General features: G+C 44.4%; 1 protein-coding gene across 5 annotated transcripts; it reads left to right on the forward strand.

Moving 5' to 3' along the window:
• The first annotated feature begins 364 nt into the window (after window positions 1-364).
• Window positions 365-7641, forward strand: PTTG1 (PTTG1 regulator of sister chromatid separation, securin). 5 transcript variants are annotated; one of them, XM_031449441.2, is made up of 6 exons: window positions 365-552; window positions 989-1089; window positions 1438-1619; window positions 2961-3054; window positions 6574-6732; window positions 7493-7641. In XM_031449441.2, exons 2-6 carry the CDS (start codon window positions 999-1001, stop codon window positions 7570-7572), a joined length of 606 nt encoding a protein of 201 aa, XP_031305301.1. In that variant the 5' UTR covers window positions 365-552; window positions 989-998; the 3' UTR covers window positions 7573-7641. The 5 variants fall into 5 exon arrangements, with proteins under 5 accessions (XP_031305301.1, XP_010991123.1, XP_010991124.1 ...); XM_010992821.3 differs by having other exon boundaries at window positions 367-552; window positions 1435-1619; XM_010992822.3 differs by having other exon boundaries at window positions 487-552; window positions 961-1089; window positions 1435-1619.
• The last annotated feature ends 9326 nt before the right edge of the window (window positions 7642-16967 follow it).

The raw sequence follows: 16967 nt of genomic DNA on the forward strand, positions 1-16967 counted from the left end.
CTTTTTTTTTTTTTTGATTTGATCCGGTCTGTTTCGCTCCGGAAAAATAGTTGATTAGTTAAAGACATTAGGAAAAATAGTCCTGTCATCACCTCTTCTTGGCTTTATGAACCTCACAGTCTTTTTCATTTAAAAACATCTTGGACACCCAAGTGTCTCAGGAAAAAAACAAAACAGAACCCACTATGACTCTGTATCTTGGTATTATAATAATAATAATTATTATTTATTTCTTGGAATTCGAGACCATACCTACTCGCCTTCTATCTCTGTGAAAAGCAGGTCAGAAAACAACTAGAAATCCGTGATCAAGGTGTCAGCGGGTTTGGTTTTCTTCTTCCCGGGAAACAAGCTACAAACTTCCCGGGAAAAGCCTTCGGGGCGGAGCCCAGGTTTCCTCCCATTGGTTCCTCCTGGAGACGCCGCCGCGCCCCGGTCCCGCCTCCTGGACGGATGAACCAATAGGAGCGTAAGTTGTGGTTTAAACGCGGAGTCCGGCGCGCCTGCTGGCGACCGAGTCTTGGGAGAGCGTGGCTGAGGCTCCCTACGTGGGTGAGTGGAAAGGGCGCGCGTGGTAGAGCCGGCGGGGTCCGGCGGGGTCCGGCGGGGTCTGGCGAGGTATGAGGCGGACGGTGGGTGGGGGCCGGGAACCAGGGGTCGGGGGGGGCCAGGGCTGGGGGTTTGGGCCCTGGGATTTCCCACCGAGCCGGGTTGAGCCGCCGCCTTGGACTGCGTCCGCGACCCGCGATGAGCACCAGGGCCTGTGCCAGTCCCAAACCGCCAACTCTTGGAATTTAGGGTCGCTGACGCAGACTTCAAGAGTTAAAAGCTGGATGAAGTGCCTGTTGGCTCAAGATCGGGCTTCTCTCTCTGCTTAGTCCTTGTTTGCGTGGGCGTGCCCAGGGCGGAAAGTCGGGTCTCTGCTACACCTTAGCTTTTCTCATCCTCCCTAACCCCCAGGGTCTGATGAGTATTTCACACCCCTAAGGTAATCCGGAATGGCTACCCTGATCTTTGTTGATAAGGAAAATGGAGAACCAGGCACCCATGTGGCTCCTAAGGACGGGCTGAAGCTGGGGTCTGGGCCTTGTAAGTATGCAGGCGGCGGTCAGATGCACAGGTGTTGTGAATCAGCGGTGGGTGTGGCGCGGAGCTGGGAGGGAGGCATTTCATGTGCTTTTGTTGGCTACTGGAGTCGTTTACCCAGCACTGCTGGTGCAGCGTGTTACCGGTCTCTTTTTCATTTTCAGTATCTTAATGAAATTATTTAAGAGGGTACCGACGTGAAGTACTATTAGGCCTATGACTGCCACTGTCAAAACTGGGGGTTAATTTTGGGAGTGAAAATGAGGCCGAGTTTATGGGCACAGTCAGCTTTCAAGCTGCACAGGTGTTTTACTGTGGAGTAATCTTACGGTAAGACTTTTTCTTTAGCAGTCAAAGCTTTAGATGGGAGGTCGCAGGTTTCAACACCACATGTTGGCAAAATGTTCGATGCTCCACCAGCCTTACCTAAAACTGCCAGAAAGGCTTTGGGAACTGTCAACAGAGCTACAGAAAAATCAGTAAAGGCTAATGGACCCCTCAAACAGATACAGACAACCTTCTCTACCAAAAAGGTAAGTGTTGGCTATAAAAACGCTGTTTAATCATTTCAGCACTTCTGACTCTTCAGATGACACCCTACCTTTCTTCTGTGTGAATGGAAGGAAACATAGGCGAGCTAACATAGATTAGCAGAAGAGAATCGTATGGTATCGTGGACTTCTCTGTACCTTGAGATGGGAAGTCTCAAAAATAGCTAGTGAATATTTTTGCCTCACCTGTCCTTAATAAGTATCTTGAAGCAGATTGGCTGGTAGTATCTACTTACTGAAAGTACAAAAAAGACTGGGAGGGAGGGTGCTCTACAAGAGGTCACGTTGCTCATATAACAGATGAGTTGCAGCTACTGTCCTCCCCCTCTTCCAGAGCAAGCACCAGCTTTTTAGGTGGTAACTTGCTAGCATGTTGATCTCTGTGTTGTACAAGCTGTAAGTCAGTGCATCCCAGACTGAGAGGACTTGGCTATGAAAGGTGACTTCAGCGTGTGGCTTAACACTTCATTTGACTATTTGTTTTTGTGTTTACTGTGTATTAGGGAGAAACAACTAGTACTTGGCCTTAAATGGAGACTTAGATGTGTGGTTATAGGACAAGGATGTTTTCTAAAAAAAAATAAACTTGAGTAAGAGAAATGTTAAATGCAAGTATTGCAAGGATATGGCAAAAATAATGAGAATGTGAGAGAGTGTGGGAAACCTTCCGTAGGGATTTCCTCTAGGTGTGCACGTGTGAGGTAAGAATGAATTGAGACCACCCAGGCTTCTGTTTTGTGTGGCCCACCACCCTCGTAGACTGCCTACCTGCCAATTCCAGACTAGGGAGTTTTCCACGGTGGGCTTCTGAAGTCCTTAGCTGTCTTTTGCCGCCTCTTACTCTGTGTGTGTATTTGAGGAACACAATCTGTTTTTTTTTTTTAAATATTAACCAAATAATGTAGGTAACACTGACGGACACACAAATGGAAAGTCACGTTCCCAACAGCCAAAAATGGCTTCTAGGATTAGCTTCTATTCTGGGTAATTCATGTCCGTTTTCTCCTCTGTGAGGTTGGGTGACTGAGTTGATTAGCTCTGAGTTAACTCTGCTCTGTGTTCTTGGTCACTTAGGCTAACAGGAGCTAATACTTACATCACAGACTTCACTTCTGAGCCATGATCACTAGAATGACTTGCTCACCTGCATTTGTGTTTAAGCGTATAACCAAGGGTTATGGTTTCTTAGAAGTCAGGCTGAAGCTGAAAAAACCTAACCTGTGGTGAACCAGTCACGCCTTGAAGAAGCCCTACGATCTCTTGCACTGGTCAGTTGACAAGGCTTCCACCATCACTAAAGCATGTTTTCTTGGCTTGTTACAGATCACTGAGAAGACCGTGAAAGCAAAAAGCTCTGTTCCTGCCTCAGATGACACCTATCCAGAGATAGAAAAATTCTTTCCCTTCAACCCACTAGGTATTGTCTTTTGGGGTCGCACAAATGGTTTAGCCTTGAGTTCTTCTTAAGATCCAATTCAGCTGTAACTTGATACACATATGAATGACACAGGACCCAAAACGAACAAAGCCGTCTGAGTCTGGGTTGCTTTGAGCAAATATACTTGTGGGTTTATCTTTAAGTTATCATCTTAGGTCCAAAGGGGAAGTGGGGGGCAAAGATGTGGAGAACATCGTTCCTGTTCCCAAAAGCTTCACCACCTGGGGGAAGTAAGATGTGTTCACTAATGCTGAACAGGGCTAAAGTGGACAGTCTTCCTAGCAAGCCTTTTAGGAAGTAGGCTTTTTGTCAAGTTGAATGATGCCTGAAGAATCCACATGGTCAGTGAAAACACGTGCTTTTTCACTCCTTCAACCTGTTACATGTATCTGAAATATTTTGTATTATAGAACCAGCTTTTCGAGCTTTAATTTACTCACATTTGAGGAGAGGCTACTGCATGTAAGTTAGGCACTGTTAGGCTTGAGATGCAGTGTTTACCAAGAACTAACCCCCGCCACCCCCTAGCACAGGATTTGGAGGGAAAGTCAGGCGCTGAAGGAATCATCTCGCTTTGAGCGTGAACAAGGGAAAAAACGGGGCCTGGGCTGCTGGGGACCTGAACCTTGCCTGGAAGAGCAGCAATTTCTCTCAAGAAGTGACACCAAAGTGGATCCTTGAAGATACAAGGAGACAACTGGGTGAAGAAGGGGTGGGGCAGTGCAGGAGCGCTCTACCAGATAACAGTGTGTGCCAAGATCCTGAGGCAGATGAAAGGATGGGGTTGTTCTGGGAAATGGAAAGGATGATGCTGGCGAGGGGATGGGGCAGATCACACAGCGCCTTTTAGATTTCTGAGTTGGATTTTTTTGCCCTTTTTATCCAAAGAGCATTTAGTCATTCTACCGGTACACATGCAGGTTATTTCTGACTTTCATTTATTAAAAAACAATTCTGCACTTAGTATTGCTGAGATTTTTCTTGAGCATTTGTGAGTATATCCGGAGAGTAAACTTCAAGGAGGACTGCTGGGTCTTAAAGGTGTGTGATTAAGTGTTGATAAAATGCGGTACATCCATTCTAATGATGACCGTTCAGGAAAATGAGGTAGACTCACGTGCACTGGCCAGGAAAGAGGACGATAATGTGCTGTGTGGGAGAAAAGAGAGAATGCTGGGTTGCCTTCCCAAATAGGAGCATCAGGGGTTGGGGATACCAGGCAGGAAGTGGTGAGAGACAGCACTGTCTGTCCTTCCTCACGTGGCCCCTAAGACTCTGCCTCTCTTGAGAAGATGGTCAGGGGAGGTTAGTGAGGGAGTGACCAGGAACCAAGCCAGAGTCTGGCCCTGCGGAGCTCACAGAGGGCACACGGGGAGGACTGAAGCCACCTACAGTGGGTGAGGGTGCCCGCATCCCCCATCTCCTCTAACTGCAAATGTCTTAAAACTCTAATCTTTATCAGAAAGGTAGTGGGTATCTCCTGTTTTCAATTGGGGTATGTGAGTGTCTGAGCATCTTTGATTATTGGTCTAATTGGGTTTTCTTTTTAGATTTCCTGTTTGCTTCTCTGTTTTCTCTTGATTGTGTGACCTTCTTACACTGTGTGTGTGCAAAGAGCTCTCTGTGGGTAAAGGAAGTCAGCCCTGTATGTTGCACACCCGTTTCCTCTGGGGTCTTTTGTCTGTTGATGGTTACCTCTACCATTTCAGTGGTTTAAATTAAGTAGTCACGTATCGCTCAATTCCTTTTTGAATTCTGCGCTTTATCAGGCTTGAACAAGAATAGACTAATTCCTAGCCTTTAGGATTTAGAGACCTTTCACACACTCGAGACAATGATAGTTCTCCCTCCATCTTTGTTCTTAGCTTTTGAGAAAATGCTATTTGCTGGTAGTTTCTTAAATTACAAATTCAGTTTTAGTATTAGTGATCAGTCTTTTCAGATTGTCTGTTTCTTCATGATTAAGTCTTGGCAGGATGTATATTTCTAGAAATTTGTTCAATTCTTCTACCTCTTTGAAGAGAGGCAAGACTCAATATTTAAATCTTACTTTTGTTACTGTCAAGAAAAAGCAGTTGTACATAATTCCTAAGCAGTAATGCACTTGGATTTTAAGAGGAAACGTTGCCTAAAACAGTGATTCTTACATTTGTTTTAGGATTTTTACACTCTTAAAAATTAGTGAGGACCCCAAAGAACTTCTGTGCGTTGTTTTCATATCCTGTATTAGAAATTAAAACTGAGAAATGAAAAAAAGTATTATTTGTTAAAAAAACAATAAGCCAACATTAATGTACATGGCTTAAAGTTTTTTCTTACATAAAAAAATTTAGTGAGAAGAATGGCATGCTTTTATATTTTCAAAAATTTGCTTAATTTGACTTAACATAAAACAGCTACATTCACAGCAGAGCTTGCATTCAATCTGTTGGTTGAAATGGATGAAGAAAATCTGGCCTCATGCAGACAGATAGTTAGGAAAGAGAAGCATTTTAAGTCTTTTCAGATAAGTATGGATAGATTTCTTGGCTATTAAACTAAAATTCAACAGGTGGTTGTTTCTGAATATATAGTTATATTGTGGAATCTGCATCCATTTTGGTGACTGTTGTGTATGCTGACCATAAAATCCATTGGTCCATTTTGCACTTCGAAAACATCTTTCATCCTGCGTTTATCACACATTGATCATTTAGAAATAACCGGTTCGCTGGGAAATGTAGGTCATACAAATGTAAAAATGTTTGAATATGCAGGATCAAAGGCAGAGTCATAAAATCACTGATCTCATTAGAAAAGTCTTCAGTATTAGAAGGCTGTTAAGGTAACAATTACAGATAAGTTTCCTGAAGTTCTTGTCTTTTTTTTTTTTGTCTTGAAATCGTAAAGCTTATCATTGGTAACAAATACTGTTTCCCTTGAAGTGACAGACAGCTTTCGTTCCTTGGAGAAGACGGGCAACAAATGCCCAAGTCTGAGTAACCACAGTTGGCCTTTCAGTTCTTTCAAGTAAATGGTGTCCAGGAATAAGGCCCCTAACTTAGCTTGCAAATAAAGTGATCGCACAGATCTTTTTCCTTCAAGAACAGCATGATTACCTGAGTAGGCAGTACATGTGTTTAAAGGCGTCCTTCACATTTTATCACACAGAATACTAAAAGGACACATTCTCAAGGGTTGAGAGCTGATAAAATCAATACTTTTTACCGCAGATGGTAAAGTGGTCCTACTGTGTGAAGCAGGCATCTCTCACTGCAGGTGGCTGGCAGTGAGGAATACAGTGACTACAAAATAGTTTATTGCCACGGCCTTGTTGGGTGCCAGAGCCCAGCAATTTTGTCCACCATTGCCGATGCCAACACGGCGGGAGAAGTTAATGTTACGACGAAAACATTAGTTTGATGTCATGGGCCCTGGGAAAGGGTCTCAGACCCCCCAGGGGTCCACTGACCACCCTAAGGACCGTTTCCCTGACAAAGTGCTTTCTCTCTGCGGCAGATTTTGAGAGTTTCGACCTGCCTGAGGAGCACCAGATCGCTCAGCTCCCTTTGAATGGAGTGCCTCTCATGGTGCTGGACGAGGAGAGACACTTGGAGCAGCTGTTACACCTGGGCCCCCCTTCGCCTCTGAAGATGCCTCCTCCACCGTGGGAGTCTAGTAAGTGAACTTGTGCCCCTTCTAGATGGGCTGTGAACAGTCTGTGCCATCACACTTCTTTATTGTGGGGATGGAGTTGTGCAGAAGGTTAGCCTGCACGTAATTCCTATCCTGCAAATTACAGGGGTAAGATTTGAGGATGATGAAAACTATTCTCAGCTCATAGTGCTTTTTAGTCCCATTAATGCCCAGTAAAATGAAGTCATTCTGGAATCTGGACAGTCTTAGATACAAGGAACACAAGATGAAATTGAGCATATAACTTCTTAGGTTATAAGCTGAACTGTAGTAAAATTGGTTGGAATAAGAATTCTAAGTTATATCCAAAGCTAACGCTGGATCAGGACCCGTGCAGTAGCTTAGATGGGCAAACCTTACTGCAGAAGGTTTGAGGTCTTGGTCCTGACTGGTGGTCAGAGGCTGTCATCTTATGTTTTCTGTTTGTTCTGATGGAATAACTTAAGCTGTTTTGTAAGTCACACTAGTGATAATTGTTGGCTTTTACTTGAGTCCCTAAGAACGATAGAGTTTGGGGTACTTCTAGGATTTATTTCCTAATGTGGGTTAATTCTGGGACCACAGCCACATTCCAAGAAGTAAGTGGGGAGGTGTGTGTGTGTGTTTGTGTGTGTAGATGGAGTAGGGGTGAGAATTGATTAGACAAAGGGAAAAACATGAATTCTCGATTAAAAGTGACAACTGTCTCTGTTGACGGACACGAGGATTTGCTGATACTGAATTAGAAATTCCTGTTTTCTAGATCTGTTGCAGTCTCCCTCGAGCATTCTGTCAACCCTGGATGTTGAATTGCCACCTGTTTGCTACGACTTCGATATTTAAATTTCTTAGCACTTTATCGTTTGTGTGTATGTATTAAGTTTGTATTAATAAAGCTGTTCTTTAACAGACTCTTCTTAATATTGTGGTTGGTGTTGTTTGGAATTTGCTTAAAACGATATGAAAACTAGTTGAAGTATTTAAGAGACAAGAATCCATAATCTGACGAGAAGTTTGTCTGATTTGAAAAACTTACCTTGAAACCCTCTGGTTTGTTTTAACAGCTTCTTTTGGAAGCTGCCACTGTTTTCCCTGAAACATACACCCCTCAACGTGTACTTTTTGTGACCATTAACTAGTGACATGTTAGATTTCTTAATTAGGAGAGCCGCTTGCAGCTCATTAAGTATCTGTTGCTACACATTCTTTATTGCTGGTTCTATTTAGTTTCTAATGACTTCAGCACTGCATTCAGTGATCAGAATTTAGAAGGCTGTAAACCTGAGAAACTCTCTCTCCTTGGGCTCTTCAGTTAGCTGCTTTGACAACCACAGCAGGCAACTTACTGATAGTGAGGTCTGCTCTCCGCCTATAGGAAACCATTTAGTTGCTTACCCTGTATTGGGAATTGTCTTGAGTAATAAGCATTATCGTGTTTCATGCTCTTGACCCTTCCCACTGTGTCTTCCAGGCATCGCTGTCCCCCCACCTCAGTTTAACAGTTGGCTTTTTCCATCTCCTTGAAAATTACCATGGTCCTCTGCTTTCCATTTCCAGTATCTGCTTTTCTTCCCAAGTTAGGTAACTATGCCATTAGAGGGCACGTCCTTCCTCCTTATTCATTCATCATCTGCTTTCTCTAACTTGGAAATGCTCTTTTACCTGAGATGGGTGGCAGGTCCAGATTTTGTCTTCAGGACCCTCTCAGCTTGGTGAGTGTGGTAAGCGTTGTCTGAAAATCCTGACTCTGTTTTCATCGGTTCATACACAACGATGGAGACTCTACGTAAAATTGGGGGTGAGGGGTTGGTGGAAGGGAGACTGGCTGTCACCACCATCAGCTGACATTATGGCTCGTAGACTCCGTGCCAGGGCCATGCTAAGTGCTTCACCTGCATCACGCCCTGGACTCTCGGAGCCACGGCACCGGCCGCGGGTGTAGGCACTCATTTTTCACAGCTGGAAGCCCGGGTTCTGATGGTTAAGTAACTTGTGTGAAGCCCAGGTGTGGTGGCGCTGGTTCAAATCCAGGGAAGTGTGCCGAGAGCAGGAGGGTGAGACGGCTGTGAGCTGGAGGGAGGGAGGGAGGCCTGGGCCCAGTGGAAGGCAGAATTTGGACGGAAGAAGACCAGAGTCGGGTCAGGCAGAGGAAATAACACTTCGTTCTGTGGTCTCCGTTGGGCTGAAGCAGGCAGAGGGTCTAACCGCTCTAGGATGGTGGTTCTCAACCTTGTCAGACACACACACCCCTTTCTGTAACAAGTATTTTTTTTTAACACTTCCTTTATATCTTGAAGTGAAATTCAAAGGCAATGTATTTCTATGTTTACATATAGGCCGACGTATAATACGAAGGAAGGTGCTACTTGCCGTGAGTTAACAGGCTTGCCTATACAGACACACCAGGGGTAATTCTCCAAACTGTCCACCAGGGGGCGGCGCACCTCTTCCATGGCTGCGAGCGGCTCCCACATTCAAAGCGCGCTGGCCTTGCGTAGCTCCCCTGTCCTTGTAATGGCCTCGGGTCACACTCCTCTGAGGTGGCGTGATTGTCTCCCCGGGGGCCCCTGAGAGGGAAGGGGGCAGGCTGGGGTGAAGCGGGAGTCACAGAGCGTGGAGCTGACCCTCCAGGTAGTATGCTCCCTTCCTAGTCACATGAACACACTGTGCTTAAGAGTCATGTGCTTTCAAGTTTTACTTCTAATGTTGGGTCGTTTGCTTAACAAGTGATTATGAAGTTACACGCACGTTGTGTTTTCACTGAAATTATTTTTGAAGTCACTTTGTGTTATAGCAAGCGAAAAGTATTCATTTAATATTTTTCTTTGGATTTAATTTTTCTTTAACCTAAATACATATATTTAAATGGAAATTTAAATGAATGTATAAGTGGAAAACTTAAATCACTTGGCATAAATAGAGGGTAACCTAAAAAAACCCCAAAAACCCAAAGAAATAAAACAATGTTCCTATATTCTTGCTGATACTTATACTTTGCTTTTCCACCAAGGGTCTATTCTGTCTCAAGGAAAGAAGGGGTTCAACAAATGTTAAAGAGCTGTTAGACATAGTCACCCCTAAACCAGACTATCCTTAAACTAGTCAGAGAACCAAAGAAGTCAAAGGGAATATTTTTTCTCGCTAAGAGAATCCATGTTATTTAAAGTTTCATCTCTGTGCCCCTAAAATCATCTTTCATACAATAATGGATAAAGAATCTCCCACTCTGGTACACCAGAAATTAACAACATTGTAAACTGACTATACTTAAACTAAAAAAAGGAAATAAAGCTGAAACATGAGGTTAAGAATAAAAAAAGGAAAGAAGTCTCCCACTCTGGAGACATCAGCACAGCAGATGGCTTCCTGGACTTGGAAGTCAAGGGACCACTTACTAGCTGTGTGTCCTGCACATATGGCTTGCCCTCTCTGGGCCTCTCTGTCCTCACCTGTAAAATGAGGAGCTTAGAAGAGATGATCTCTGTAGTTCTTCTGGATCTAATAGTCGAAGTCTCTGAAGCTGATTCTCACCGGAAGGAGATCTAGAACTTAAGATGGGCATCTTCTCGATTTGTGCCTAGAATTTTTGAAGAGGGTGGAGGAAAACCATGGATTCTCAGAAATTCCAACCAGCACCCTCTCTCCCTCAGTGCAGTTTTGCCTAACATAGCATAACAGCTGAGAGTTTAGAAGCTGGAATCCAAAAGACCTGGATTTAAATCCTCACTTTGCCTCCTTCAAGTTTTGTGACTGAGCAAGTTACTCTCTTTGGCCCCAGTTTCTCTGTCGATGAAATAGGGACAGTAATAGTATTTATCCTTACTGTGAAGATGAAATTATAAGGTCAGGTGCTTACTACAGTGCCTGGCCCCTGTGTTATCAGTGATTCCTATTTATTATGGTAATTCCCAAGTTTTTTTTTTTTTTTTTTTTAATGAAACTGGGATATCCTAGAAGTAAGCCACTGGAGGAAACTGTTTGATGGCACTGTCCCCAATATTTAAAAGTGATGAAATGAAATGAGTCTTACAGGCACCCAAGAAGGGGAGGCCTTGTCTGAGAAAGGTGAGTGTGGCTGTATAAGGCCGTCCCACCCACACACGGCCTTGGTAGTAATGTGAGGGCCGAGCATATTTGTGTGGGTTTTAGGACTTTGAAAAAAAAATTTTTGTTTTACAGCATTAGCTGAGCAGCCTGTGGCTTTCCAGCCCACAGGTTTCCTGCGTCTCTGCCTGGCCCCTTGCAGGTGCCTGCAAGTGTGCGTGCGTGGGACAGGAGACAGTGGGGGGAGACACAGGGGGACAGTGTTCACCCCTAGTGGCCCCTGATCTGCTCTGCCACCACCGCAGGCCTGTTCTGGCCCACATGCGTCTGGGCAAGGGGCCTGGGGCAGCAGGAGCCTCATGTTTGGAAGCACAGCATCGCTCGTCCTGGGGACACCTCTCTCTGAGGTCTTGCTGCCACTTCTGGGACATTCCTGACAAGGTGGAATCCTCTGTATGATGTTTTGTTGGGGCCATCGTGCGCTGACTCCCTCAAGCATAAAGAGTTCTGTTACTTGAGCTGTGGACCTGAATTTTCACTCAGACTGGACCACTAATGAGCTCCGTGACCTTTCTGAACACTTCTGTTTCTTCCTGATTTGTAAACCGAAAGGTTAGACCATACTGGTGGTTTTGTTACATTTTGTTATTTGTGTATGTACGTGGCAGAAAACACAGAGCTTTGGGGCAAGCATGTTTTATATAAAATTTCAGGGTGTTTCAAGACCCCCCCACCCTGGAAACCCTTTTGTGGAATCCAGGTGGCAGACCACTAAGATTCTGTGCTTCATTCCGCTTATAAGCTTCTATAAAGCCCATGCCTTCCAAGTTGGCTTTCCTGCTGAATCCAAACCAAATAAAGACTCAGTCCATGTGCTGAGTGCACTCTCCTCACCCCCAGCCCAGGGGGCCACGCAGGAGCTGTGTTACCAGGGCCTTCTCATGGGCCTACTCCCACACAAGGCATCCCCAGTTGACGGCCAAGGCTTTTCCTGATTCACACAAGGGTGGGACATGGGCCAGCAGCCGCCTCTGCAACATATATTTGGACCCCGAAAGATAAGGTCCAGCGGGAGGTTCTCTGCCCCAGGGCTCGACCTCAGTCTGGCTCTCGCTGTTTGGGCTCAGTGGACGGTATTCATTTGAGGCTGGGAAGAGGGATCATGGAGAGGCTCGTAATAGGCTCGTACGGGAAACTCAGGCAAGACTGAGATCCTTGAATCAGTAACTGAATTTCTTTCTTGCGGAAAGTAACTGGATTCGTTGGAGTTCTTAGTTGCAGCCCGCAGAAGCCAATTCAGCTGACTTGAGCAGGAAGGGAATTTATTGAAATCCCATCAGGTGGTTCACAGATGTGTCAGGAGAGCTAGGGAGCAGGCACGAGGTACTGAGCAGTGACAGTCGGGGGGAGGCCTCCGTCCCAGGAGTAGGCTGAGTGACGGTGCAGCCCGAGCAGGGCAGGGACGCCACTGCCGTCACACAGGCCCCGCTGTGCACCGCTGCCACTGGCCACGCTGGGTGGAAGATGCGGCTGCAGCCAGTGACCACTGAAACCAGTTCCCTTGGCCCCCCTTCATGGTGCATAACGTCTAACTGGTTGAACGTGGGTCATGTGTGCGAGCATCTCAGCTGCAAGGGATGCTAGGAAAGTGAGTGACATTTTCAACTTCTCCGTTTCCCACCGAGACCCTTAGGTGGGGACTTCCCCAAGCCATTGACGACAGCCCTCCCACATCAACGGACACTCTCCAGACACAGAAACCAGCTCGAGTTGGCGTCAGCAAGGAAAACTCTTGGCGGCCATAGGGTGTTTGGGGAAACCAGGGCCAGGAGAGAAGCCTGGCCTCCAGGATGGCCTGAAGCAGCAGGGAAACGAGTTCTCCAGCCTCATCCCCGCTGCTCTGGGCTCCTCCTTCATTTTCTCTGCTTCCTGGCATATTTTCTCAGTCCCGGAGGTAGGATCGTATGGTAAAAATGGGGTGTTTGGAGCCCCCTGCCGTGATCCTAAGGGTCCCTCCCTGGAAGGAGAGCGAGGCATCCAGCACCACAGTGGCCGCCCATGACTGGTCTCCACTGATCTGCATGGTTCTCACCCTCTGTAGAAGTCTGTTTTGATAGCCTGAACATCCTTCCTCATGTCCCTCAGAGGCTGTGATTAGCTGCGCAGATTTTCCCAGCGTGTCAGGTCTTCCTCATTTTACTGATGGAGAGTCTAGGGTCTCAGGAATTGTGACTTAAGACTCTGACTGCCCCATGAGTGAGTTAATACAAGCACACGGTGCTTAGAAGAATGCTGAGCGTGTGGAAAACTCTCAGCAGGTGTTAAATGATGTCACTGGGATTTCTTTTCTTCTGAAATACATTTCTTTCCCCTTCTCTCGTTCTCTTTTTTGACTTCCCCTGTCCGTCCCTCCATTCATTCATTCTTTCCAAAAATGTGTACTGAGAGCCTATATGCCTGGTACCATACTGGGTGCTGAGAACACATCTGTGAACAAGACAGACAAGATTCCTGCCCTTCCAAGACTTTCAGTTCAGTAGAAAGCTGGTAAGCAAACAAGGTGATTTCTGCTGGTGGGAAGTGCACTGAGGGAAATAATCAGACATGGCAGGGCCTGGCTCTGGCGGAGGGAAGAGGCCTCTGAGATGGTGGTTGTGAACTGAGAGAGGAGGATGAGGGCTGATGGCAGCGGGAGCAGGCATGGCATGTGCAACAGCCCTGAGGTGAGAACCAGCTGGAAAGCAAGCTAGTGCTTCTTGGTGGCTGGAGCACAATGTGGGTGGAGAGGAAGGCAGAGGCCAGACCAGGAAAGGCTTTTTTGTTTGGTTTTCTTTCTTTCTTTCTTTTTGAATCACAGTTTATTGTCCCAACTGCCTTCCTCAAATCTTTATTCATTTGAAATAGCTGAGTGTTTATTTTTATAGTTAGCCTCACTTTCCTTCTACAAAATCACTCATTTTAGAAAATTGAAATAGTGAAACTATATTATGTTGATGCATTTCTTATTCTTGCTACTTATAATTTCTACTTTGGATTGTTATTAAGCTGGAAGCAGTATGGTTTTTGGACTGTTGGAAACCAGGAGCCAGAATTCAGATCCTAGTTCACATATAATTAACTTAGTAGACTTGGACTGACTTCTTTTTCTGTTTTTTAAAGTAGTTTTCCTAATTTCTGTATTTTTTTATGCATTGTTTTTAACTTTTTTTTTTTAATGGAGGTACTGGGGATTGAACCCAGGACCTCGTGCATGCTAAGCATGTGCTCTACCACTGAGCTATATGTTCCCTCCTTGGACTGATTTCTTAATTCAGGAAAGGCTTTGTAAGAATGCAATTAACTGGAGTGCAAGTGTTGGGCTCCCACAGGGGCCGTGGAAGGAGGACAGCATTGTGATCTGATTTAGAATACAAAAAAAAATTATCGGAGAACCACAAATTAAAGGATGTTCTTACACCAAACCAGACCAAACAACAAAGACAACTCAACTGATCTGTGCTCTTCAAAAATGTCAAGGTCAAGCAGGACAAAGAAGCGCTGAGGAGCAGTTGCCTGTTGAAAAGATAGGACCATTCAGTGCCATGTGTCATGGGGACCAGATCCTGACTTGGGAAAAAGTTGGTCTACGGAACACAATTGGGGCAATGATGAAATTATGAAATGTACTGGGTTTTGGTTTTTTTTTTTTTTTTTTTTAAGATGAGAGTATTGCATCATTGTTAAATTTCCTGGATTTGGTAACTTGGCTGTGGTTATGTAGGAGAAGGTCCTTGTTCTCAGGAAATAAAAACACATGAAAGTGTACAGGGGTAAAATGGCATGATGCCTACAATATACTCTGAGAAGTTTCAGGAAATCTGCCCGCATATATAAAGAGTGTGATAGAGCAAATGTGAAGTGACTTTAAAACGTGGTAATCTGTATGAAGACAATACCTGAGTTCTCTGTAACTATTCTTGCAATTTTTCTGTAGGTTTGACTACTGATAGAGTTAAGTTTATCATTTTGCAATTTCTTTCTATTTGTCTCATCTGTTCTTTGTTCCTCTAGTTCTCTTTTTCTGTCTTCTTTTGGCATGTTTTAAAATGGACTTCTGTGTTGGCTTTAACTCTTTTTATTAGTGGTTGCTTTTGAGTTTATAGTCTGCATCTTTAACTTATCACCATTTACTTGTAGGTGATACTCTATCATTTCACATATAAGAGCCTTGAAGAGTAAACTTCCATCTCTCCCCTCCTACCCTTTGTGCTAAGCTGTCATACATTTGTACTTTCTAATATGTTATAAACCCTGTATTACATGGTTCTTATTTCTAACAGTCAAATATCTTTTAAAGAGATATAAATAATAAGAAAACAGTTTTTATTTTTCTCTGTGCTCTTTGTTCCTTTGTGTAGTTCCCGATTGCCCCCTGGTATCTGTTCCCTCCTGCTTGGAGAATTTCCTTTTAACATTTCTTGCCATCTGGGTCTGCTGGTGAATGAATGCTTTCAGCTTTGGGATGTCTGAAAAAGTCTCTATTGCTGGATTCTGGGTTGGCAGGTCTTTTTCCTTCGGTGCTTTAAAGATGCTGCTCCATTGTCTTCTTGCATGTTTTCCATCAAAGAGAAGTCTCCTGTTCTCCTCTTTGTTGCTCTGCGTGTGATGTCTTTTCTTGCCAGATGCTTCCCTCCTCCCCCTCTTATCACTAATGAGCCTTCCTATGGTTTTCTTCATGTTTCTTGTGTTTGGGGTTTGCTGAGCTTCTTGGATCTCTGGGTTTATAGCTTTTTCTTTTTATTGAAGTATAGTCAGTTTGCAGTGCTGTGTCAATTTCTGATGTGCAAGCACATTGCTTCAGTCGTACATGAATATACATATATTCATTTTCATATTCTTTTTCACCATTACCTACTACAAGATATCGTTCCCTGTGCTGTACAGTATAAACATGTTTATCTACTTTATATATGCCAGTTAGTATCTGCAAATCTCGAGCTCCCAGTTTTTGCCTTCCCACCCTCTTCCCCTCCGGTAACCGTTAAGTTTGTTTTCTATGTCTGTGAGTCTGTTTCTGTTTCATATATAAGTTTATTTGTCTTTTTTTTTTAGATTCCACATATGAGTGATATCCTATGGTATTTTTCTTTCTCTTTCTGGCTTACTTCACTTGGAATGACATTCTCCAGAGCCATCCATGTTGCTGTAAATGGCATTATTTTATTATTTTTTATGGCTGAGTAGTATTCCATTGTATAAATATACCACAACTTCTTTATCCAGTCATCTGTTGATGGACATTTAGGTGGTTTCCATGTCTTGGCTATTGTAAATAGTGCTTCTGTGAACACTAGGTGCAGTGGATTTATAGTTTTTAAATCAAATTTGGACATTTTTGTTTACTTTTTTTGGCAGGTGGAGGTAATTAGATTTATTTATTTTTAATGGCAGTGCTGGGGATTAAATTCAGGACCTCACACATGTCAGGCATGCGCTCTACCACTGAGCTATACCCTGCTGCCTTGGGTTTTTTTGTTTTTTTTTTTTTTTTAAAGAAAGAGTGAAAGGGGGAACTCAGAGCATATGACATTGATGGGATTGGAAAAAACCCTCCCTATTTAGAAATCTGATATAAAAGCAAAGTCATCATTTTCAAATCCAAACTTGGTTCTGACTCACTGGCCAGACTCATGCTTTAGCACAGACTTTGGGGAGATGCTCCCAGGCCCATGTGCCCAGAGACAATTCTCCCAAGTGTGCAGACTGGAGCTGCCGGGGCAGGGTTGGTGCTATGAGAGAAGGGCCCGAGAGTGATGCCTAAGCCAGTGGTCCTAACTTGACATCAAGATCTGGTCCCACTGTGGCCTCTTTTCCATCCGCTCCCCGCCTCCCAACCTCTATCCAGCCATACTGCACCTCCTCCAGACCTGCTGACCAACATGTTTGCTGTCTACTCTGCTTGGAATATTCTTTCCTGGCTCCTTGTCTTATTAAATCCTGCCTCTCTCTCTGTTCTCAGCTTTGAAGTCACTTCCTAAGCCTCTACTGCCACCCAAGTTTGGAGTAGGTGGCCCGACTTGGAATCCCAACATCCCATGAACTGTCCCGACCTAGCATGGTTGTGATTGACTATTGCCCTGCCTGGGCTCCACAGTAGATTTTAAAGACTGTGAGATCAAGCACCATACCTTCTCTACTGTTGTATTGCTGGCTCA

Source organism: Camelus dromedarius, chromosome 3 (assembly GCF_036321535.1).
Source record: "Camelus dromedarius isolate mCamDro1 chromosome 3, mCamDro1.pat, whole genome shotgun sequence".
Taxonomy (NCBI): Eukaryota; Metazoa; Chordata; class Mammalia; order Artiodactyla; family Camelidae; genus Camelus; species Camelus dromedarius.

Bases quoted from the DNA above. Each gene is read 5' to 3' on its own strand.
- PTTG1 (XM_010992821.3), top strand. From the start codon at position 999: ATGGCTACCCTGATCTTTGTTGATAAGGAAAATGGAGAACCAGGCACC. The intron at 3,055-6,573 runs GTATTGTCTTTT...TCTCTGCGGCAG, and splicing joins CTTTCCCTTCAACCCACTAG to ATTTTGAGAGTTTCGACCTG. The intron at 6,733-7,492 runs GTAAGTGAACTT...CCTGTTTTCTAG, and splicing joins TCCTCCACCGTGGGAGTCTA to ATCTGTTGCAGTCTCCCTCG.